The 25,600-nt window shown below is 46.1% G+C and overlaps 1 protein-coding gene across 1 annotated transcript in view; it reads right to left on the bottom strand.

Annotated features, from left to right (window-relative positions):
• c11h11orf16 (chromosome 11 C11orf16 homolog) overlaps positions 1 to 25,600 on the bottom strand; it is a 42,749-nt gene that overhangs the window by 4,614 nt on the left and 12,535 nt on the right. The window contains exons 6-9 of the mRNA XM_063063174.1: positions 24,511 to 25,203; positions 20,571 to 20,764; positions 19,760 to 19,932; positions 806 to 1,055 (exon numbers count right to left, since the gene is read on the bottom strand). Of these exons, the coding sequence (XP_062919244.1) occupies positions 806 to 1,055; positions 19,760 to 19,932; positions 20,571 to 20,764; positions 24,511 to 25,203 (1,310 nt within the window). The remainder of the gene's footprint in view (positions 1 to 805; positions 1,056 to 19,759; positions 19,933 to 20,570; positions 20,765 to 24,510; positions 25,204 to 25,600) is intronic.

Here is a 25,600-nt window from a genome sequence, read left to right as displayed (position 1 = left end):
GTTGGAGGATGAGAGGTGACTTGATAAAGATGTATTAAAATGAGAAACATAGAGTGAACAGTCAGTGCCTTTTCCCCCAGGGAAGCAACAGTCAATATCAGAGGACATGCGTTTAAAGTGACTGAGGGAAAGTGTACGGGGTACAGTATGTCAGAGGAAGATTTTGTTTATATACACAGAGAGTGATGGATGCCTGGAACATACTGCCAGCGTGGGGGTGGTACAAGCTGATAGAATAAGGACATGTAGGAGACCCCCAGGTACACACATGGATGTAAGAAAAATGGAGGATTATGACCTGTATTAGGGGGAAGGGTTAGACTGATCATGGAGTACATCTCTCAGGTCGGCCGAACATCATGGACCTGTAGGAAAGGCCTGCACTGTGCTGGTCTATGTTCTATACTCTAAAAGTACTACACGATAACCATCTTTAAAGAGAGAGGGTCTAATCACTATTCCTTGACATTCAATGGCAACACTATCTGTCCGCCACCATCAGCAATGACTAAACACTCAATAGGACCAGTCACATAAATGCTGTTTCCAGGGTGCAGGTTAGAGGTTGGGTATTGTGTGGTTAGTGGCTCTCCTCGATACTCTGAATCCTTTCCACCATCAGGAGTATAATGAACTGCACTAGACAGATGAGTACAGCTGTAACAGATGTCTAGAAGCTCAACATCATCCAGGGCAAAGCAGTCTCTCCACCACCACTGCACAGAGATTCCAGTGTGGACCATCTACAGAATGCAGTACAATTATTTACCCATGCTTTTGTAAGGAAGATTCCTGTTTATAATACCTGCAGCTGGATTTCTTTTATTTCATCTGCTTTCATTTTCTCGGCCTCCATCATGTCCTTCCTTGCAGTCACCTGCTGAAGGTGTGCCAACCTGCGGGCTTCTCTCTCCTTGTCCTCGGAAGCAATAGACTGGATCCTGGCTTGAGTCTGTTGCTGCAAATACTGCTTTGCTCTCTCCATTTTCTCCAACTTCTGCTCTCTCTCTTCTATCTGTCTAAAATCGTTCTGTAGACGGCCAACCATTTTCTCCCTAAAGGCAAAATACTGAATTGAGTAAGTGACTCTTCTTAATAGCTGGGGGGAGGGAGAAGAGTTACAATTACTATTGCATTATTGGATGTAATGCCCTGGTTCAGATTTTTTACTGCTGTGCTGTTCTGTATTTCATTTTCTGCTGTTTTGTGCGAGCTGCTTGTTTTCAGCTTATGTTTGGGTTACTGTTGAAGATAAGAGATAGGAGAATTGTGAGCCATCCAATTAGGATGGTCAAATTAAGGGGAGGTTTCTGTGGTGAGGGACGCTAAGGTTGGGCTTGGGGTTTTGTGTGAGAGGGAGATGAAGAGAGAAGATGCCGAAGAGAAGAGGTTGTAGGACTAGACTCGGAGTGGGGCCGTGATTCGACAAAACCCGGGGTGAGATCGATGGAGGATCAGTGAGCTCCAAGTTGTGCACGTTAGACTGTTTCAGTAAAATAGGCCCTTTTTTTGTTCTTTCTTTACTAACCCTTTAGTCAAATTAAGAATTATAAAGCTAAATCTTTGAATTGTATGTGGTGTGCTGTCTGTTATTTCATGGCACTCATTTGTAACAGGGTAACGAATTACTCAGCATCCACACAAACACAGTCCGTGAGCCAGGACCCCAAATTTGGGCCACCGGTACCATCTTGGGGGAATAATTCTTATACTGACTTTTGGCAAGGCACAGACCCCTAGTGCCAGAAAATATGTGAGAGCATTGCAGCAGTGGCAGCTCTCATTAGCTTCATAGTCCATGAGTGGAGGAAGGTGGAGTACAGAGCAAAGCTACAGGAGAAGGTTCTGTATGCAACTGTGAACGACAAATGTTACAGAATCACATCTCAAGACAGTGAGGAGGTGTCAGCTCTTCAGCGTCAACAAGAAGCAGATGGCCGCCTACTTCTCCATGCTGCCCATGCCATACGAGAGGGATACCAATCTATAGTGATCTACTCAGAAGACACAGATATCTTTATCATGTCTTTAGCATTTTGTGACAAGATTGAGGTCCCATTGTTCCAGAAGTGTGGCACTAGAACCCGTACAAGGCTTGTAGACATCAGGAAGGTTGCTGCCACTGTTGGCATAGAGGTTTGTAGGGCTCTCGTTGGGTTGCACTGTGACAAGAATACACATAGATGTTAGCTGTCCTGTGTGATCAGCAGTTGGTCTGCCACCTGTCTACAGGAGAGAGAGAGATAAGGAAGACAATGGAACAGCATTTGGAGATGTGTAATGAAGGGACGGGAGAGAAAGCTGTCTAGAGCGGCTCCCCCTTTGAACCCTGATCTGTTTGAAGTGATGGACAGGCGATACCCCAGCAGGGGGATAAAAAGGGGCAGGTTTGCTAAGGCAGACACACGACACCCGAGGTAACGAGACCCTGGAAGCGGTGCGCCTCTCACAAGTCGGTGGGAAGCTTTTTGGACGGCTGATGGCGGGATCAAGCCTTAGACGCTCAGGGTGGAAAGGTACGATCAGCGGGAACCTGGTGTGTGTCCGCCCTTGCCTGGGTGCCGGGTTCACTGCAGAGGATCGACTGCATCTGAAAGAGGGGTCACAGTCGGTGACCTCAGAAGACACTACAAAGGGCTCGCCCGAAAGCTGCTTGTGAGCAATATTGAAGGTCTGTTTGGGAATCCGAGTTTTGAATATTCATTTCGCACTCTCTCTCTCTCCATCTCCCACGGCAGGAATTACCGTGAGCTGAACTGAACTAAATTGAACTGAACTTTGCGTCACTTTAAAAACTGGTCATTTACCCCTAGACGACTATAGAGCTTGATTGACCCGTTTATCCTAGATCTGTGTACATGAGTGTTTATTCATTGCTAACCTGTTGCATTTGTATCTTTACTATTAGAGTACTGTGTTGCTTGTTTCTGTAATAAAACTGTCTTAGTTCTAGTAATCCAGACTCCAACTGAGTGATCCATTTCTGCTGGTTTGGCAACCCAGTTACAGGGTACGTAACGTAAGTGGAGTTCTCGTCCGCGATTTTGAACGCTAAATTTGGGACAGAGTTAATTGATTGGGTCAAAATTCCTGAAAGAAAGAAAAGACAAACAGCAGAAATGGTGGCTGAGGAATTTATAAAGGCGCCGACCTTGGAGGCATTAGAGGATGCCAGGAAATCAGAATTGGTAGCTGCGGCCAAACGGTTGAATCTTGCTAAGGGGAAGTCGACAATGAGGAGAGAGGAGATACACAGAGCTATCGTAGAGCACTATGTATCTAAAGGTGTGTTTCCCCAAGGCGAGCTGGAGGTGGTGTCTATTGAAAAACCTGCTGGAGACGCGGTACAGGTACAGCTTGAAAAACTGAGACTCGAGCACGAGTTCTGGGTGCAACAGTTGGAGCGGGAAGAGAAAGAGAGGCAGCAGGAGAAAGAGTTAGAAAGGCAGGAGAGAGAGTTAGAAAGGCAGGAGAGAGAGAGAGAGAGAGACAGTTGGAGCGGGAAGAGAAAGAGAGAGAGAGACAGTGGGAGCGAGAAGAGAGAGAGAGGCAGAGAGAAAGGGAATTTGAGCTGGAGAAGTTAAAGATGATGGCAGCGCCGGGGCCCATGCGGAACCAAGGTGGAGGTTTCCGGGCGACCCAGGAGGTTAGACTGGTTCCCCCATTTGACGATACCGATGTGGATCGGTACTTTCTCCACTTCGAAAAAGTTGCCACAAGACAGGACTAGCCGAAGGATAAGTGGGCTGTTTTACTTCAGAGTGTACTGAAAGGGAAAGCCCAAGAAGCTTACTCAGCTTCGTCCGTGGAAGATGCCCAGAGGTATGAGGTGGTGAGAGAGGCCATCCTCAGGATTTATGAGTTGGTCCTGGAGGCATACCGGCAGAGGTTCCGGAATGCGAGGAAGCAGTGGGACCGTACATATTTAGAGTTTGCCCGTGAGATGCAGACATATTGTGAGCGTTGGTGCGCCTCGAAGGGGGTAGATGGGAATTATGATGGACTGCTACAGCTGATCCTGATTGAGCAGTTTAAAGGTTGTGTCCCTGAGGGTATGAGACCCTACCTAGATGAGAAAGAGGCAGCCACGTTAGCCGCAACTGCTAAGTTAGCGGATGAGTATGCGTTGACGCATAAAATGAAGTTTGCCCGAGTAAAGGGTACCAGAAGGGTAGTCAGGATGGCGGGGAGAGTCGGCCGGAAAAGTCAGAAAGTAAGCCAGGGACTAGTGAGAAGGATAAGGTAGACCGGGAGCAGTCTGGCAGGAACTCTCCTGGGGTTGTCTGTTATAATTGCAGGAAAGTCGGACACTTTGCGTCCAGGTGCTTTGCCCCAAAGAAGGAGACGGGAAAAGGAAAAACGGCAATTTTGACTGGCTATATCGAGCTGGTACATGAACCGCTAGGGAAGAACAGGTCTGCCAAAGTTCAGGAAGGGCGCGAGAAGTTTATCTCGGCCGGATTGGTGTCAGTGAAGGAGGGGTTAAAACCAGTTCCAGTGCGGATCTGGAGAAACACGGGAGCATGTCAGTCACTAATACTGAAGAGTGTATTAGAGTTTAGCTCAGAGACCCAGACTGGGGAGGTAGAGGTCAAAGGTGTTGGGGAAGGGACAGAGTCAGTCCCTTTGCACCAGATACACTTACAAAGCAACCTGGTCTCTGGACTAGTCACGATCGGGGTGAGATCCGAATTACCGATGAAAGGCGTGGAAGTCTTGCTCGGTAATGACGTCGCCGGTGGAATCGTGTTCCCAGTCGTGAGATTGACAGGTCAGCCTGCCAGCACTGAGGCCCCACCCATGGACTCATAGGTTCATCACGGGACCGCGGTAGTGAATTTAGCTGAGACGTTTCTACCAGTCTTGTACGAGACGGGGGTAGAAAATGAAAAGAAGGAGTGTAGGGAAACAAGAGGTAGTGAGGGAGCTGGGACAGACGTAGCATTAGCCAGGAAAGAATTTGTGCAGGCGCGGGAGCGAGACGAGGGGCTGATGGTTTTGGCAGAGACAGCTCTCTCTGACACAGACTTAACAAGGGAACTAGTAGGCTATTGTGTGGAGGAGGAAGCGCTAAGGAAGAAAGGGAAACCAAGTACCGTACCCGCAGATGAGGAATGGGGGCTGGTGCAAAAGAGTTATGGGGATGAGGTTTTTAACCTGGCCCACAAGGTACCCCCCGGTGGACATTTTGCGGTGCTGGAGGAAACAGTTGGTGGAATTACGAAAGAGATTTACCGGCTGCCCAGGGGGAAGGATGCTATTGATTATGGCCGACGCAAACTGGGACGGTCACAGGCTTTTGATATGCTAACAAACCTAGTCGGGGTTAGCGCAGAAATCAATGAAGCTAGGGGCCCCCTGATAAGAGAAAAGAAACATTTTGAAAAGATAAGTACGGTATCGATCAGATGGGAGAAGGCTATTGCTTTGGCCAGGTCTGCTGATAAGGTCTCTCCCTTAATCCCCGAACAAAGCGATTCTTTAGGAGAAGTAATTAAACGACTCGCACCCGTGTGTTTGATTGTCCCGAGGCGATGCAAAGAACTGGGACGTTGGGTGGTGTCTGTTTCAATAGGTCAGCCTAGCAAGCAACAATCATATAGAATGAATAATTCAGTGACTAAAGGGCTGACAAACACAGAGGTGTGTATTGGCAATTTAATACGGCTGTCTGAAGCCAGCTTGATAGTGAACCTTGAAAAAAATGAATTCGGCCACACGAAGGTCACTTACCTGGGAATTGTGGTGACACAGGGGCAGCTGGCAGCGATGCAAGCTACAGTGCAGGCTATCGCTGACCTCCCAACCCCGACAGACAAGAGGGCCCTCAGAAGGCTCTTGGAGATGGTGGGGTACTGTAGGAAGTTTTGCAATAACTCTGTGGTCACTACCCCTCCCCCTCCTACTAAGCCCTTGCGAGAGAAAACTAAGTCGGAATGGGACGACCCTTGTTATTGTGGTCCGGGACAAAACCAAATGAGAGGTTACATTGATCGCAATTCATCAGTGTTTTTGGCCACTATGAAGTTTGCTAAGTTGGAGCCTGGTCTAAGGGATTATTAATAACACATATAAAAGGAACAGAAAATGTGATGGCTGACTGTCTGTCAAGGTGTTGACAATTTCAAACTCGCTGTATTAGCCAAATAGCTGATAAAGATGTATATTTGTGTGTGTATCAAATAATGTGTTCATGTTCGTAATTTTTACCCCCCCGTAAAAATCCTTAAAGGGGGGAAGTGTGACAAGAATACACATAGATGTTAGCTGTCCTGTGTGATCAGCAGTTGGTCTGCCACCTGTCTACAGGAGAGAGAGAGATAAGGAAGACAATGGAACAGCATTTGGAGATGTGTAATGAAAGGACAGGAGAGAGAGCTGTCTGGGGCGGCTCCCCCTTTGAACCCTGAACTGTTTGAAGTGATGGACAGGCGATCTGGAGATGTGTAATGAAGGGACGGGAGAGAGAGCTGTCGAGAACGGCTCCCCCTTTGAACCCTGAACTGTTTGAAGTGATGGACAGGCGATACCCCAGCAGGGGGATAAAAAGGGACAGGTTCGCTAAGGCAGACATACACGACACCCCGAGGTAACGAGACCCTGGAAGCGGTGCGTCTCCCACAAGTCGGTGGGAAGCTTTTTGGACGGCTGATTGCGGGATCAAGCTTTAGACGCTCAGGGTGGAAAGGTACGATCAGCGGGAACCTGGTGTGTGTCCGCCCTTGCCTGAGTGCCGGGTTCACTGCAGAGGATCGACCGCATCTGAAGGAGGGGTCACAGTCGGTGACCTCAGAAGACACTACAAAGGGCTCGCCCGAAAGCTGCTTGTGAGCAATATTGAAGGTCTGTTTGGGAATCCGAGTTTTGAATATTCATTCCGCACTCTCTCTCTCTCCCTCTCCCACGGCAGGAATTACCGTGAGCTGAACTGAACTAAACTAAATTGAACTGAACTTTGCGTCACTTTAAAAACTGGTCATTTACCCCTAGACGACTATAGAGCTTGACTGACCCGCTTATCCTAGATCTGTGTACATGTGTGTTTATTCATTGCTAAACTGTTGCATTTGTATCTTTACTATTAGAGTACTGTGTTGCTTGTTTCTGTAATAAAACTGTCTTAGTTCTAGTAATCCAGAATCCAACTGAGTGATCCATCTCTGCTGGTTTGGCAACCCAGTTACGGGGTATGTAACAGCACGCATATACAGGATGTGACACTGTAAGCGCTTTTGCAGACAAAGGGAAGACGTACCCTAAAACTTCTGACTAGCAACAGGGAAACTCCGGACACATTCTTAGAGTTGGGCCAGGAATGGGACATCTCCCCAGAACTGATGGAAAAACTGGAGGCATTTACATGTCTCCTGTATGCCCCAAAAGCATCAACCACCAAGGTGAATGAGCTCAGGTATCACCTTTTCGGTGCCAAAAAAAGGTGCAATCGAAAGTCATCAACTCCCACTATGCAAGGCCTATTTAACAAAACATGCACAGCGAGCCAGCTACCAGGCTGGTATATAGAGAAGATGTTTGAAGAAGGACCCACAAGTGCCAAGCCCTGTTGGCAGAGGATGGAAGATAGAGAGATAAGAGGAAGCTGAACAGTTGGTGGTGCACTGGATGGAAGGCCAGCCAGCACCCGATGTCGTCCTGGATCTACTGGCCTGTAACTGTCCAAAAAAATGTTCACTCCCAAGATGTATGTGTGTTGCAAATGGCATCAGGTGTACTGACATGTGTAGACTGGCAGACTGTGAAAACCAGGCATCCACCTCAGAGAATGTGGAAAGTTCAGATGAAGATGTGGAAGACATGGAAGACTTGGAAAGTTATTATGATTATTAATAGGACATGAAAGTATGGAAAACAAAGTATGGAAAGCAGTCTTTGATTAAATATATTCATTTTACAACCAAATGGGGCCTAGGTTATGGCCGTGTGGAACCCCACATTTGAATTATTGTACTGTAATTCTATATGCTATGACAAAAGCTTAAGATTGTTTTGATTTGATACAACAATGTGGAAAATATCATGACATTGATGATACTCCAGAAATCTCTCCAAATGAGGTTTTTTTAACCTTTTGGGGGGTGGGATAACATCTTCTGTTGTACTGATGTTAGTATGGAATATATACAAAAAGTGATTACTTATTTGAATTCCTGAATAAAATCTCTACAAATCCATGTGATTATATGTGTCCTAGGGTTTTTATTGACTTTTCCAAAATAAACAACAGGCAAATATTTTTCTAAAAATGAAAGGATTCACTCTACTGAAACTGGGCACTGTACTGCGAGTGCCACCAATGACGTCGTTTTCGATGTAGATTTTTGTAACAATATTTGATGAAAAATGCTTGAACTCAGCTATCATTGTGACAAATTTCAATGTTAAGGGATCACTGATGACAAAATACCACAAGGTTGAATATATATGTTGTACTTTATATTGGCCACTTTTCAGAAATGCTTATTTTATAAAATGCATTATAAAAAGAAGCTACCACTGGTGCAATGCTATCATATATTTTCCAACTCTAGAGATGTGTACCTTGCCAAAAGTCACTACGAGGATTATTCCCCTCAGATGGTACTGACCAACCCTACTGGCTCACGGACTAACAGGGGGTTTGGGGTGGGCTCGCGCAGGGCTGGAGATTGTCTTCCCTAGACCTATGCAGCCGATGGAACCAGAGTGTTTCATTGTGGGGGCTCATCTGCGATCGGTTTCATTGGATGCTGTGTGATTGCCCTGAGCATTGATCCAGTGGGTTATGTGTTCAAGTCTGTGCTAAACTATTGTCCGGTAAAGTGATTACGTTACGTGGTTATGGATGCTGCAGGGGTGGAGCGGTGGTGCGAATCCACGGGGTTACTGATAACGAATGCGTGCGTGTTGAGAGGCGTAAACATTCATATCCCTGATGAATTACTAATTCGCTTTAAGTACTGTTACAGTCATAGGAACGGTTACGATTGTGGGGCAAAGGTTTGATAAACTGGCAGGCAAAAACTTTGTTTTAGTCCAGACTAGAGCTGATTTAACAGCAGTGGAACTGCCTGGTACTACTGGGCCCCAGGACAGGGGGGACCGTGGGCTGTCCATACTTTCCGGGAGGAGGAGAGTGAAGGAGACCTGGCTGAATAGCGAGCCGCGTCCCCCCTAGCTGGGGTGGAGACTTCAAAGACAGGTTGATTTGGAATGTCTAATGAGTCCTCCCGTGAAGAGTGGGACTTCTGAGTTGGTATCAGCCCTTACCTCCGTGGCGAATAAATGGCCCAGTGCCCAGGCAGAGGGTCCTACCTATTGACAGCTGAGAATGTTCTCTGGGGCAAAGCCCACACCCGAGGGGGAGGAGGAGTAAAAGACCTCTCAGTTGTTAGATGAGTGGCAGTGCTCTGATGACGTAAAAAGACAGCGATTGGTTGAAACTTTGAGCCGGCGGGCTACTGACATAGTCAGAGCCATAAAGACACAGCACCCCTTTGCCACCTCTGCAGCCTACATGCAAAAGCTAGAAAAGGTGTTTGGTGTGACGGGAAGCCAAATGGAGTTCATGACGGGGTTTCAGGACATGTGTCAGGAGAAGGGGGAGAAGTTTTCTGCCTACATTTTTCGGCTAGAGAGGCAACTAAATTGCTTGCAGCGCAGAGGGGCCATTCAAACCGCTGAGGTGGATCAGTTAAGAATGAAACAAATAGCTAAAGGGCCCAGTGCCAGAACCTTGGGGTCTCTGACTGTCTTGTAAGACGCGCCCCCTCCCTCGTTTGTTGAGCTGATCAGAGAAGTGCGAGAGGAGCGGAATGTGTCAGAGGCGCGGGAGGGGCTGCAATAGTAAGTTACAGTCCTTGATAGTAGCCCCCTGTGTTGAAGTGACCATAGATAGCCCAGCTGAGGAGTGGTAAAGGAGATCGTGGCAGAGCTGAGAACTGAGATGTCCAGGTTGTTATCAGTGAGTGTGACACCCCCCCCCCCCGACGAAGGGTCTCGGCCTGAAACGTCGACTGCGCCTCTTCCTATAGATGCTGCTTGGCCTGCTGCGTTCACCAGCAACTTTGATGTATGTTACTTTGCTGTACTGTTCATTTTACAACTAGTACTTGACACATTTACCATTGACGCCACTCAGTGCGCTAGAGATCTGGGGTCTGAGTGTGGGTGATTATCCGTATGATGGTTATTTGTCAGTGAAGCTGGAGTTTTCAGAGGCCAATGTGGGAGCGGCTGAGGTCCTTGATACATTAACGCTGGTTTGTTCGGACCCTGTTGAGAAGGGCAGCGTTTCAATTCTTGTGGGAACAAATACTCCTATTGTGAAGAGGCTAATGGGAGCCTGCAAGGAGAGAGCTGGAGAGAGCTTTCTGAAGACATTGTCCATTCACCCGGTGTTTCGAGCTGCTTTTGAGGAAGTGCGTGGCTGCACTGGGCCGAATAACAAGTTTAGACAAGGGTCTGTGTGGTTCAACCAGTCCAAGCCAATCGTATTACGGCCCGGGGAGGTAGCGAGAGTGATGGGAAACCCCAAATTTCCCAGAATGCCTGAGGCCGAGGCCCTCTTGGTGGATGCTCCAGAAGACCTCGAAGAGGAGTTGGGCTTATCTGCTGGGGTACTGGTGAGGCCCAAACTGCAGAAGCCCTCGATTGTACAGGCGAACAGGATGGCAGTGAATATCAGGAACACTATGAAGAGGAATGTCACCTTCAAGCGGGGGATGCCCCTGGCACATCTTTTCCTGGTGATGGTAATGTCTAGTGTCCCTGTGAGACAAGCCAGGGAGAAATTCTCTTTGAAAAAGGGGAAGTTGACTGCTGAGTCATTCAACTTTGGGGATTCCCCGGTACCTGCGGGTTGGAGGAGGAGGTTGATAGAGAAGACGTTGAAACTGGAAGGTGTCTTTTCTACTGATGAGTTTGATGTGGGTTGTTCGAAGAGCACTCAACCACTGTCCGGGTGACTGAAGACACCCCATTCAGAGAAAGGTTGCAGTGACTGGCTCCTGCAGAGGTGGAAGACGTTCGGCAGCATTTGTGGAAGCTGAAGGAAGATAGGATCATTCCACAAATGCTGCCGAACGTGTTCAAGCTCTGCAGGAGCCAGTCACTGCGACCTTTCTCTGAATGGGATGTCTTCAGTCACCCGGATAGTGTGGCGAGTCCAGAAGCCCTTATGTGTCCCCAGTAGTAGTGGCCAGGAAGAAGAATGGGAAGGTACAGATGCATGTGGACTGTAGGACTCTGAACAGGCGCACTGTCCCTGACCAGTATACAGTCCCAAGGATCGAAGACGTGCCGACCTGTCTGAGTGGTGTGAAGTGGTTCAGTGTGCTGGACTTGAGGACTGGATATTACCAGATCCCCATGAGTGAGACTGACAAACAGAACGTGGTATTTATATGTTCACTGGGATTCCTCCAGCTCAAAAGGATGCCCCAGGGCATATCAGGAGCGCCTGCAACTTTCCAGCTTGTCATGGAGAAGACAGTGGGTGATATGAACTTGCCTGAGGTATTGGTGTATCTGGTTGACGTCATAGTGTTTGGGTCCACCTTAGAGGAACATGAAGCGAGGCTACTGAAGCTGCTGGGCCACCTGAAAGCTGAAGGGTTAAAACATTCCCTGCACAACTGCCAGTTCTGCAAGATGTTTGTCAATTATGTAGAGCACATAGTCTCATGCAATGGAGTACCTATGGATCAGTCTAAGATAGACCACATGGCCAAGGCCCCAGACTGTGAGCGCTTTGCGCTCGTTCCTTGGGTTCTGTGGATACTATTGGCAGTTCGTGAGGGACAACGCGAAAGTGAGTCACCCTTTAAATCATTTCTGCATGGTTACCCTCCCTTGGGGAAGAAAGGGAGGAGGACAAAAGGAGAGGAAGGTAAAGATTATCTTAGCCCTTTGGAGCCTTTTGGAGTGAGATGGGTTGCAAAATGTGAAGAGGCCTTTCAGTTGCTGAAGAAACTGCTGACGCAAGGGCCTGTGCTGGCTTTTGCAGACCCCCGATTGCTGTATATACTGCAGAGAGGGTTTAGGGGGTGTCCTGTATCAGGATCAGGGCACAGGGTTGAGATCTGTTACGTTTGTCAGCCGGAGTCTGTCACCCTCTGACTATCCCACGCACAAGTCGGAGTTCCTGGCATTGAAATGGGCTGTGGTGGATAAGTTGAGTGACTACCTCTGTGGTGCCAAGTTTGAGGTGAGGACAGACAACAATCCCCTAACTTATATCCTGACCTAATCAAAATCAGATGTCACAGGCCATTGGTGGTTGACGGCATTGTTTATGATTTCAGCCTGAAGTACCGGCTGGAAAGTCGGAACATTAATGCCGATGCTTTGTCCCGACGTGCGCACGAAGGGCTGGACAGAGACGAGGAGTGGGAGAGCGTTCCTGCCTCGGGAGTGAAAGCCATGTGCCAGTTTGCCATCACAGTGAAGGCAGAGGGAAGGCAAGGGCAGGATCGAGCAGTAGATCAATTGGGAGCTTCTGATGACGCCATTCCACAAGCTTACTGTAACCTGACGGCTCTGAAGACAAACCAGTTACCGGAATTGAGTCCTGGGGAAGTGGCAGCTGCTCAACGAGATGACCCGGGCATCGGTAACATTTGGTCAGCAGTCAAAAAGGGAGGCATGGCCCAAGCGGAAAGGACAAAACACACTGCGGTATTTCAATTACTGAGAGAATGGCCCAGATTGGAATTGAGGAACCAGGTCCTATACCAGGTCACGTCACCTCGGACCAGCCTCAGTATTCCCAGTTGGTTCTGCCTGAGAAGTATTGGAGGATTGTGTTGAAGTCATTTCATGATGATTCTGGACATTTGGGGGTTGAAAGGACCTATGGTTTGCTCAGAGATCGGTTCTACTGCCTCCAAATGAAGCTGGAGGTCGAAGAGTATTGCAAATTATGCACTTGATATATATGAAGGAAGACGCTGCCTATGAGGGCCGTTCCGTTGTCTCACTTGCAGAGTGCAGGGCCACTTGACCTGGTGTGTATGGATTTCCTGTCAATAGAGCCAGATGCCAGCAACATGGCAGATGTCTTGGTCATTATGGATCACTACACCAGATATGTGCAAGTCTTCCCTACCAAGGATCACTGTGTCCAAAGTGTTATGGGAGAAGTATTTCATTTATTATGGCCTTCCCAGGTGGATACATAGTGATCAGGGACGGGATTTCCAGAGTAAGTTCATCCATGAGTTACTGGGCATGCTCGGAGTCAAGAAGTCGAGGACTACGCCTTATCACCCGCAGGGTGATCCCCAGCCAGAGAAGTTTAATCGGACCTTGCTAGACATGCTTGGAACCTTGGATATCAGCAAAAAGAACAAGTGGAATCAACATATTGGAGATCTGGTCCACTGCTACAACTGTACACAAAATGAAGCAACCGGGTACTCGCCATATTATCTGATGTTTGAGCGCGAGGCGAGGTTGCCCATCGACCTTTGTTTTGGGACTGGTGAGGAAGATCTACCACCGGAGATTTATCTGAAGTATGTGTCTGATATGAAAAGGGAGCTGAAAAAGGCTTATGAATTAGCTGAGGTCACGGCTGCCAAGCAGAATCAAGGGAATAAGAGGAGGTATGATCAAAAGGTGAGGTTCTCTCAACTCATGCCAGGAGACCCAGTCCTCATAAGGAATTTGGGGCTACCTGGGAACCACGGTGGGCTTCACAGCTGAACAGGTGAGAAGACAGCTGAAACGTCTCAACCCAAGCAAGGCTGCAGGACCGGGTGGTGTCAGTACCAGGGTGCTCAAAGCCTGTGCCCCTCAGCTATGTGGAGTACTTTGCCATGTATTCAACCTGAGCCTAAGGCTCCGGAGGGTTCCTGTACTGTGGAAGACTTCCTGCCTCGTCCCTGTGCTGAAGACGCCGCGCCCCAGCGGCCTCAATGACTACAGACCGGTGGCATTGACCTTCCACATCATGAAGACCCTGGAGAGACTTGTTCTGGAGCTGCTCCAGCCTATGGTCAGGCCACACTTAGATCCCCTCCAGTTCGCCTACCAGCCCTGACTAGGAGTTGAGGATGCCATCGTCTACCTGCTGAACCATGTCTACGCCCACCTGGACAAGCCAGCGAGCACTGTGAGGGTCATGTTTTTTGACTTCTCCAGTGCGTTCAATACCATCTGCCCTGCTCTGCTGGGGGAGAAGCTGACAGTGATGCAGGTGGATGCTTCCCTGGTATCATGGATTCTTGACTACCTGACTGGCAGACCACAGTACGTGTGCTTGCAACACTGTGTGTCCGACAGAGTGATCAGCAGCACTGGGGCTCCACAGGGGACTGTCTTGTCTGCCTTTCTCTTCACCATTTACACCTCGGACTTCAACTACTGCACAGAGTCTTGTCATCTTCAGAAGTTTTCGGATGACTCTGCCATAGTTGGATGCATCAGCAAGGGAGATGAGGCTGAGTACAGGGCTACGGTAGGAAACTTTGCCACATGGTGTGAGCAGAATTATCTGCAGCTTAATGTGAAAAAGACTAAGGAGCTGGTGGTAGACCTGAGGAGAGCTAAGGTACCGGTGACCCCTGTTTCCATCCAGGGGGTCAGTGTGGACATGGTGGAGGATTACAAATACCTGGGGATACGAATTGACAATAAACTGGACTGGTCAAAGAACACTGAGGCTGTCTACAAGAAGGGTCAGAGCCGTCTCTATTTCCTGAGGAGACTGAGGTCCTTTAACATCTGCCGGATGATGCTGAGGTTGTTCTACGAGTCTGTGGTGGCCAGTGCTATCATGTTTGCTGTTGTGTGCTGGGGCAGCAGACTGAGGGTAGCAGACACCAACAGAATCAACAAACTCATCCGTAAGGCCAGTGATGTTGTGGGGATGGAACTGGACTCTCTGATGGTGGTGTCTGAAAAGAGGATGCTGTCTAAGTTACATGCCATCTTGGTCAATGTTTCCCATCCACTACATAATGTACTGAGTGGGCACAGGAGTACATTCAGCCAGAGACTCATTCCTCCAAGATGCAACACAGAGCGTCATAAGAAGTCATTCCTGCCTGTGGCCATCAAACTTTACAACTCCTCCCTTGGGGGCTCAGACACCCTGAGCCAATAGGCTGGTCCTGGGCTTATTTCATAATTTACTGGCATAATTTATATACTACTATTTAACTATTTATGGTGCAACTGTAATGAAAACCAATTTCCCCCAGGATCAATAAAGTATGACTATGACTATGACTATAAGTTGGCCGACCGCTGGGCAGCTATGCCCTATGTAGTGGAGAATCAGATGCTAAATATACCAGTTTTCCAGGTGAAACCACAGGATGGGAATGGGCCTGTCGATATTCTCCATCGAAACCACCTTCTGCCTCTGGGACAAGAGATGCGGGTTGACCCAGAGCCTGACCTGGAGCCTACACTCAGTAAGAGAACTCTGTGGTGATGCGGTATGACTGAAGGACCAACAGTAGGAAGGGTTAGACCAGCCCCAGTCCCCGAATGGGTTACAGACTTGGAGGATGAGGAAATGGGGGTGTGGTACGTGCTGCCTTTTGCAAACTCCACACTGACTGAGGACGAGATTCCCAACCCTTCTCACGCTGAGGCAGGTGAAATCGGGAGGACTACCTGTGGACAGATGGGGTTTCAGCGGGACCGTGAAGGGGATGAATCAGGGCTCAGCCAAGTGACAGAGGGGTCCAAGCTGTAGGACGGCACGAGTGATTGATAGGGAGAGGCCTCGCCATTTAGACCAGAAGTATCCCACGGATTGTCTGAAACTGAAGAAGTAGACGATGGGGTAAAGAGTCTCAGAGAATCTGCAGACCCCCAGATAGGCTGGCCTACGTAGCACCAGGGGACCAGAGTGCTACAGCTATTCCCCCAGTGAGATACGTCACTACCCTTTACAGATGGATTAGAGGTGCTGGCATCACGGAATTCCCTTGAAAGCGGTGTCATTAATGACGGGTTGACAAATTATTTCTATGTCATAAGGACATGACTATTTTGATAGGGGAGAATGTAATGTCCTGGGTTATATTTTTACCGTTATGCTGTTTTGTGCGAGCTGCTTGTTTTCAGCTTATGTTTGGGTTACTGTTGAAGGTAAGAGAGGAGAACTGTTTGCCATCCAATTAGGATGGTTGGATTAAGGGGAGGTTTCTCTGGTGAGGGACACTAAGGTTGGGCTTGGGGCTTTGTGTGAGAGAGAGAGATGAAGAGAGAAGACGCCGGAGAGAAGAGGTTGTAGGATTTGACCTGGAGCGGGGCCGTGATTCAAAAAGCCCAGGGTGAGAGTGATGGAGAATTGGTGACGGAGAAACCGTGAGCTCCAAGTTGTGCTTATTAGACTGTTTCAGTAAAATGGGCTTTTTTTTTGTTTTTTACTTACTAACCCTTTAGTCAAATTAAGAATTATGAAGTCAAATCTTTTAATTGTATGTGGTGTATTGTCTGTTATTCCGTGGCACTCATTTGTAACAGGGTATTGAATTACTCACCATCCACATGAGCAGGGTTTGGGGTGGGCTCGCACCTCAATCTCACAGGTTAGGTGGGGCCGGAGATTGTCTTCCCCAGACTTAAGCAGCTGAGGAAACCAGAGTATTTCACGTACAACTGCACAAAATTTCTGTTCTAAAAGTATGCATAAACAGCATTCAATATCGTCCTGTTTGTAATAATTTTCTCTCTGGCAACTAACCAACATCTATAGATGAAAGGTTCAATGTGTAACCAAGTGGCCTAAGGGAACTTAGAGTGCAGTTCAGTCCTGAGTAAAGACATGAAATTCTTATCCTGCTGACTAGAAGGATTTTGCCTGAAGTGAATCTGAACTAATTTCCAAGGGGCACAAATGTATTAGATTTTTACTTTGGTGGTGACCAGGATATACCCACTGCTGATTCCAGGGTAAAACAGATTGATTCTTTGTGACATTGACCATAATAAACCAGCTGGATAATAACTAGAAGAAAGGGAATAATTAAATTAAAATTGGTTATCTTATATCAATGAAGCATGTCTTCTAAGAAGCTTTACACCCCTAAGACCATAAGCCCATAAAATACAGGAGCAGAATTAGGCCATTTGGCCCATCAAGTTTGCTCCATCATGGCTGATCTAATTTTCCTCTCAGCCCCAGCCTCCTGCCTTCTCCCTGTATCCCTTCGTGCCCTGACCAATCAAGAATCTATTAACTTCTGCCTTAAAAGTGTATAAAGACTTGGCCTCCACAGTTGCCTGTGGCAAAGAATTCCACAGTCTCTACCCTCTGCTTAATTTACACCTTACAGTCATCTTCTTAGGCAGACCAAGAATCTTACAGATCTTCTTGGGGAACAAGAATAATTCATTTCCACTCTTGTATTGCAGAGTTAGGTGTGGCCAATGAAGCTGCTGCCGGAACTCAGACTCACCCACAGATGGAACAGGTGGTAGCCAATGAGGCAGATGGTGAGCTGCTCCTTCCGTTGTTCACACAGAGCCTCCATGTACTCCTGATGCTTGAAAGCCATTCCCCTATGGCTTATCCACTCTGAGTGGTTTTGGACCAGAAATCCCCAGGAGACAGTGGGGATTTGCATTTTTTCCCCCTCTATGCATGTGGTACTGAATTCCCAAGTCCGTATTGGGACACTGGTAGAGGGCATGTGTACAGCATGGCCTGTCCAACAAAGCCAGCTTAGCCTGTGACTCTCTTCACATATGCCAGTTATGGTGGGCTAGGAAAACCCATAGTTGTGGACACCACAACTCCTCCCGGCTGGGAATTGAGAAAGAATCTTAGACGAGCTGCCCTTGTGGGATTATTGAGTGCTTCAGCATTGATCTTCTCTCATCAACATTTTAATTGTTGGGGGCAAGGTTGCAGAAATCAGAACAGAGTCGGCGGTAGTCAGTCTGACAGTCATTAGCGACAGTCAGAGTGCAGTCGATACAAACGTTATTGCAATCCCTCACTCAGATGATGACATAATCTATGAGGTGACCGTGCTTGAACTGAGGATATTAATAAGGCATGTGGTGCTTGATCTTCTATTGAAACAAATGAGGACTCCATTGGAGTTGTTTCACCCTGTTCCTTCCTTGCCAATCGTTCCTTGCCAGGTGGTGGTGTCCCTTCCAACTCTAATAGCGAAGGCATCCAGTAGGGTCAGTTTGCACCGGGACATTTTCAACGTCAAAGTAGAAGCCCTACTGGCTTCATCTGAAATTACAACATTGGGTGTATTCACTGATGACCACAGCACATAGATTCCATGTTAAAGTGAATTAAAAGGTCATGATATGTTAACCAAAGCTGAGAGACTGGATTAGTACATTTTCAGTAGCGAAGCTCTCTCTGTAAAGACGGCAATCATGCTCCAGTCTGTCCATCTGGAGAAAAGTGTGCCACTGCCTTGGTCTTGAAAATGACTGAATTGTGCCCGATGTGTCTCTCAGTATGGTGATATCGAGGTCAAACCGTCCGAGTTCCCACAGGAGAGCAGCGTTAGAGCCTGCTGCTGTTCATGAGAATCCTGACATTTCCAGCCCTGAGCTTCATATTTATGGCGCAGAGGTTGGCAGTATGTGGTTTCCTTTAACATGGAGTAGTCCTGGTGTACCTGCTGAGGTTCATAGAGCAAAGTCCTGATCGAGTGACAAGGACACTAACACAGCTGAAGACCTCGGGTGGAGGAGATATGCACAAAGATGGACTCATCCAGATGCCACATGGCATCTGCAGGTAGGCAAACACTTGTGGGCCCAGGCACAGAAATCCTTGTCAGCTGCCTCACTTCCCATTTACCATCTTCTGAGACTGGTGATGTACCAGGCACCAGTCCTGGACCACCACATCTATAATCACCAGCTCTTGTGTACACCCTGCCCATACTACCAATACGCCACACCAACTCGCCATCTTGTCCACATTCCCGAACCTCCATAGCGGCTGCTCACACACCCACAATCCAAAACATTTACACACAAGTACAAACCAGAATAAAGATATTGGGTTGAAGCACGCTCACCTTTGTAAACCAGTCTGGGTCAGAACAGCTGGGTTCCCTCCTATAACAACCAAACCACCTCAGCTTTATATAACAGCTTTTAAATTGAACTCACAGACTGCCACAAAGGGATGAGAAAATGTTGAATTTATAACTTAGGGTGGTGACCAGTATACTAGCTTACCTTAAAACAGAGCAACTGGGAAAAAAAATGCACTGAATAGGTAGAATGTACACATCCCCACATAATCTCACAACGGATCTGCAACAGTTACTGTTTCATTTTCCTCTTCAATGATACTTCAATAAGATAAAATATCACACATAGTAGCACCACAAATGGATTAGTTCCAGGCTGGCTCTGCATTTATATTCTAGTCATTCTGCAGTCTCATTGTGAGCTGAAGTGACATGAGCTTTGCTTAAATAAGTGGTTTGTTGTTAATCAAAGTTTGGTTTCACAGTGGAAAGCAATTACATCCAGCTCAGCATGTCAATAACATGGAAACATGTTATGCTCCTAATATTGCCCCTTAATTTGTTCCAATAAATAGCAGAAAGTAATCATATCCAATGTTAGATGTCAGCTACAATATTAGAACACAGCTTCAGCACATATTTATTCCCAAGTAGTTCAGTAATCTTGGATTATCGATTGTCCTTTCCTGAAACTTAATTGTCATATATTTTCCTGTTTCTAATTGATTTCAGTGTTGCGATAGCTAACATCTTTGGTACTGCCGAACCTTCAGACTCTGGTATACCTGCGATTTTCCTGGATGCTTTGATACTTGTCCTCACATCGCTGCTCTCTGTCTTTCTCCCACTGCCATCGCTGCAGCTTTTTCTTTCTTGATCTCTGTATAGCCTCCTGATGTTGACAATCAAGTGACAACTGGTTCTCTCCCAAACGTTCTTGAATGGGTGGACCCTGCAGCTGGTCATTGAAGTCAAAAACAAAATCATACTTTATTTAAAGAAGGTGTTTACTTTTCTGTTTCATTACTGGGGAATGTTCTTGTTTGTTCTTTTATTTAAGGTTGCAAAATGAAGAAAGAAGCCCTAGAAGAGCTGAACACTGACAGTTTATTAAAGTGTTCTTTTCATACCTGGACCTTCAGTCAAATATGTAACACTGACAGGATTACTAGCTCTGAGAATGCTTTTGGAACTAGTTTCGAATCAGACTCTAATCCTTGGAGCACGCAATCGTTCAACAAATCAAGAATGGTCAAAGTACGGATGACGTGGTAATTCCAAGTGTCACAGTTGTCTCTCCTGAACGTAGCTTTAACATTCTTGGGGCATTAGCATAAATCCTATCTATTGAAGCAAATTGATGTAATGTGTCATTAGCTGAGTCTCAGCCTCAGGTGATTAGCCAGCCTACATAAACATTACGTGGTAAACTAGGGAACGGTGTAGGTAAAGAAAATCAAATAAAAATACTAAATACTGAATGTTGTTCTGTAGATCAGAACTGAATGAAACAAGTTGTTTGAAACTGTAAAAAATATGAGCATAGAACAAACATATGAAATTTTGTGAATACCATCGGTCATTTTGGTAGCTTACCCCAGTGGATGATGCGGTGTGATGCTTCTGTGGTGTCAAGACATCTTTCATTGTGACTCTGTTCAGAGGATGTGCATGGTCAACACTTTCAAACATTGCACTGCAATTTTTTGGTCGCAGGTCTTGAGGCTGCATGGAAGATTTTAGCTGACCACAGTCAGAGGCACTTCTCAATGGACTTGAAGGCCAAGTTCCTGCAAACAGAAGAGCACCATTGGACAATATAGTAGTAAACAGCTAATACTGTCTTCAGCTGGAGTTTTGGAAGAATAAATTGTCAGACAACTCTCTTCAGATTAGTTTATTGTCACATACATCAAAATGCAATGAAATTCCTTGCAGCCATTTTTTTAACAATTTAAAGTAAATTACATTTTAAAACATTTGAAAATATAATATAATCCATGATTAAATTACATTTTAAATACTTGCAATTATATTTAGAGTCTAATAATGGCTGTTATGTATTTACCAAATAAAGCAGTATTTTACATCAGTAACCTTGCATGCATGGCATTGAAAAACAGAACCAGCCTGTTTAATCTTTGGTGGTCTTGGTCAATTTACTATGATCAGAACACCAAAGAACTCCATGCTTTTCTTCACAAAATGCCAGGTGATTAAATCACATCCATCTGAACAAATCAGAATCAGGTTTATTGTCACTGACACAAGTCATGAATTTGTTCTTTGTAGCAGCAGTACAATGCAGGCAGAACAATACAGTAGAACTCTCACAATCCAACACCTCGGGACATTGTGAGACCAGATCAGATTTTCCAGATTACTGGACAATATCCTTGTTAATACTCCAGTGAATTCTCAATTCTGATTTTAACATGGGGCTATAATCAATTGTTACCTTTGGTCTAACTCAGCTGCACTTGTTACTTGTACTCATTATTAATTATTTATGTGTAGTGCCATTTGAAATAAACCAGTTCAATTAACTACAATATTTGTCCTCTGACTACACCCCTTCCCACCCTGTCTCCTGTAAAAATGCTATTCCTGTTTCTCAGTTCCTTTGTCTCCACCACATCTGTATCCAGGATAGAGCTTTCCTTTCCAGAACCTCAGAGATGTCCTTCCTTCTTCAAAGAATGAGTTTTCTCTTCCTTTACTGTTGATGATGCCCTCACCTGCATCCCCAGACAACCGCACTCACCCCATCTCCCCACTGCATTAACAGTGATGGATTTCCTCTTCTCCTTACCTGCCACTCCATGAGCCTCCACATCCAACACATCAAACTCCGCAACTTCCACCTTCTCTGAAGGGATCCTACTGCCAAAAATATCTTTGTCCACCCCTCTCTTTCTGCTTTCCGCAGGGGTTGCTCCCTCCATGATTCCCTTTTCCATTGTCCATCCCCACTAATCTCTCTCCAGGCAGTTATCCCTGCAAGTGGCCAAAGTGCTACCCTTGCCCATACATCTCCCTCATCTCCATTCAAGGCCCCAAACACCTCACCAGGAAATCTACTGTGTCCGGTGCTCCCAACATGGCCTCCTCTACATTGATGAGACCTGTCGTCAGCTGGAGGGGCTGCTTCATCAAGCACCTCCACTCCATCCACCAGAAGTGGAAATTCCTGGTGGCCGAACATTTTGATTTCCATTCCCATTCCGACATCTTGGTCCATGGGCTCCTCTTGCGCCAACGATGAGACCACCCGCAGGGTGGAGGAGCAGCATCTTATATTCCATCTGGGTAGCCTCCAATCTGGTGACATGAACATCGATTTCTCTTTCTGGTAAAAAATAAAGTTTCCATTCCCTTCCCTCTTCTTCTATTCCCCACTCTGGCCTCTTACTTCTTCTCCCCGCCTATCACTTCCCACAGGGTCCCCTCCTCCTTCACTTTCCTATGCTTCACTCTCCTCCCCTATCAGATTCCTTCCTCTACAGCCCTTTACCCTTCCCACCCGCCAGGCTTCACATATCACCTTCGAGCAATCCTCTTTCCCTTCCCTCCACCTTTTTATTTTGGCGTCTTCCCCCTTCCTTTCCAGTCCTGAAGAAGGGTCTCGGTCTGAAACGTTGACAGTTTGTTCATTTCCATCGACGCTGCCTGACCTGCTGAGTTCCTCCTGCATTTTGTGTGTGTTACTTTGGATTACCAGCATCTGCAGGATTTATCGTGTTATATTTGTTCTGTGATCTTCTCCTCTTCACAGTTCTCATGATACAACTAAGTGATTCAGACGTAGAACGTACGTTAATCATGAGAAATGCAGGAGTCTGCTGAATGAATGAGCTTAATGTCATGGATTGTAAATAAAGCAAAGCTGAATGCAGCCTGGAGGATAAAATGCAGAATAAAGTTTTCTTTCCACAGGAAGTAACATATAAATAGACCTTCATCAAGAATGTTTTAATGATTTGTAAATTAACTCCTTAAAAAGCAGAACAAATACACAAGGGCCACATTTAATTACAAGGGACATCACAGGTATTTTTGAGAAGAGCAGGCACAAAGATTGCATGTTATAGCTGCCTTGGGGTTTGTTATTGTCAGCAGCTGTGTAATTGCATTAGGAGATTAAATAAAGGGAGATCCTGTAGCTATGCAAAACATACTTGATCTATTAAAAAAAGTGTGTCTGCCTGCATATTCTTTTATTCTATCACCACTTTCATGACACTTCTTTATGTAACAAATGAACACTGCACTATCGTTTAGTTGTTCGAGATCGAGTCTTAATGGGAACACCAACAAGCAAACTTAAAACATTGCAACACACACAAAATGTTGGAGGAACTCAGCAGGCCAGGCAACATTAGTAAAAGAGTTAACAGTCGTTGAAGGGTCTCAGCCCAAAACGTCCACTGTTTACTCTTTTGCATTGATGTTGCCTGACCTGCTGAGTTCCTCCAGCATTTTGTGTGTGTTGCTTTGCATTTCCAGCATCTGCAGATTTTCTCATGTTTGTAAGTCATTGCATGTTAGCAGACATCCCACCATCAACTTGTAGGAGACTTCCGGGAGAGGTGGGATGTCTGCAGTAGAGTAGCTCCTCAGCAGCTAGCCAGCTAGTTTAAATAACATTAGCAATGCTAATGAATGAATGACACCTGTTAAACTCACCTCAACATGTCTTTTACAGTCTTAACCCACCATGGACAATAGAAAAGTCACTGTTGCAAACAGTGCAGCGAGCAACACTGTCATTATTTTGACCCCTATTAGGCAGGGGTACACTTTAGTGTAGTCTGGGCTGACGTACGTTTTATATTTTCTTTTTTTTGGAACACTCTGCCATGGCGTGCTCTCTCTCTCGTGGTTGCTTGCACGCTCTCTTGCGCTCTCTCTCGCTTGCTTTCTATCTCGCGCTCTCTCTTGCTTTCTCTCTTGCGCTCTTGCTTGCTCTAGCACTCTCTCTCGCGCTCTCTCTTTCTCTTGCTCGCGCATTCTCACTTGCTTTCTCTCTTGCTCCCTCGCTTGCTTGCTCTCGCTTGCTTGCGCTCTCGCTTGCTTGCTCTAGCACTCTCTCGCGCTCTCGCTTGCTTGCTCTCTCGCTTGCTTGCTCTCTCGCTTGCTTTCTCTCTCGCGCACTTGCTTGCTTGCTCTCGCGCTCTCTCTCTCTCGCTCGCTCGCTCTCAAAAAAATTGATTTCCATGATATTGTATATAATTTGCGGGCATCAGGGAGCCACTATTCATATGCGGGAGACTCCCGGAACTTCTGGGAGAGGTGGGATGTCTGTGTTAGATAAAACAAATTTACAGCGATTGCTTTCAAAAATAAACAAAAGGAGTCAAAGTAAAAGCAGTTTCAACAACATAAATGCATAATCTGTTTCCTTCACCAAGTACATCACTGATTGGAACACTTCTACTGTTGTAACTTAACTGGTAGTTTGTAAAAGCTCCACTTACCCAAACAAGTCCAAAAAAACTCATGTCCCCAGACAAATGTAAGAAGGCCTTAACTTTACCTGGTTTCTTTCGATGTAGCTCTTGGTGACTTTGGCTCCAGTACTTCCATTCAGGCCTGTCTCTTACTTTGATTTTTGTCTTCTTCAACAGAGAATCTGTATTCACTGCCTTATCTTGCAAAGTAGGTTTCCTAACAGTTGTCTCCGGGTAACTATCAGAATCTTCAGATGATGAAGAGGAAGAAGGTAAAGCCAGCAAGTTTTCATCAGAACGTTTCTTGTTTGGAATATCTAATTCCTGAAGCTGCAAAGTAATCTTCTTGTCTAGTTCATCTTTATCAGAAGCTGTTGAGTTGGGACATTTTGCAGTTACTGGCCACCGTGCCACAGGAGGGATCACTTCTGGGAAACAGTAACATGGATGGTGGACTGACAAATAATAGAAGCCATGATAGAACCCATGCCAGTAACTCTTACATGGGTCCAGGCCAGGGAAACCCAAACACCAGGACTGGGTGCACGGTGGTTCATAGTGGCACTGGTGAGCTGATTCAATTTGCGGCCTATGCAGACAAACCTCACGGCAAGGAGTTAATTCATCATCCGCTAGCTGGTGCCTTGATAATAATGGAGTTAACAGCTCCTGTAAAACTCTTTCATACATAGCAGGTGGAATCCACATGGCTATGTTTTTGGAAACCTTGACAGTTTTTCCATTCCAGAACCTTACAGAGATTTCATCATCTTCCATTGCTGTTTAATAGATAAAGGAGAAGAACTTTATAGTTTGAAAGATTAATTTTAACAGAAAACATTATACCACTAGAAGAACAGCAAGTCAAGCCTTTCAATCTGGTTGTCAATTTTATCAGTTAATTTAAATGTAGCTGAAAACGTACAGGACAACGTCATAGTTACAGTTACATGTGATCGGGGGGTTTCCCAACTATGAAATAACTGAATTTCAAATATCAGTCCATGTAACAAAGCAATCACTAAATATATACTGTATTTTCAGTGGCAAATACCTTTAATTACCATTATAGGTAAAGAAAAAAAAACAAGACACAATAGTAACCAGTGAGGTTTATTACTATAGAAGACAATTTGAATATATAATCCTTATAATACAATATTCAAAAGTGTATGT

The sequence above is a fragment of the Mobula hypostoma genome, chromosome 11 (assembly GCF_963921235.1).
Source record: "Mobula hypostoma chromosome 11, sMobHyp1.1, whole genome shotgun sequence".
NCBI classification, from domain to species: Eukaryota; Metazoa; Chordata; class Chondrichthyes; order Myliobatiformes; family Myliobatidae; genus Mobula; species Mobula hypostoma.
The sequence above is the reverse complement of the archived record's forward strand: the minus strand, read 5'-3'. Positions and strand labels throughout refer to the sequence as shown.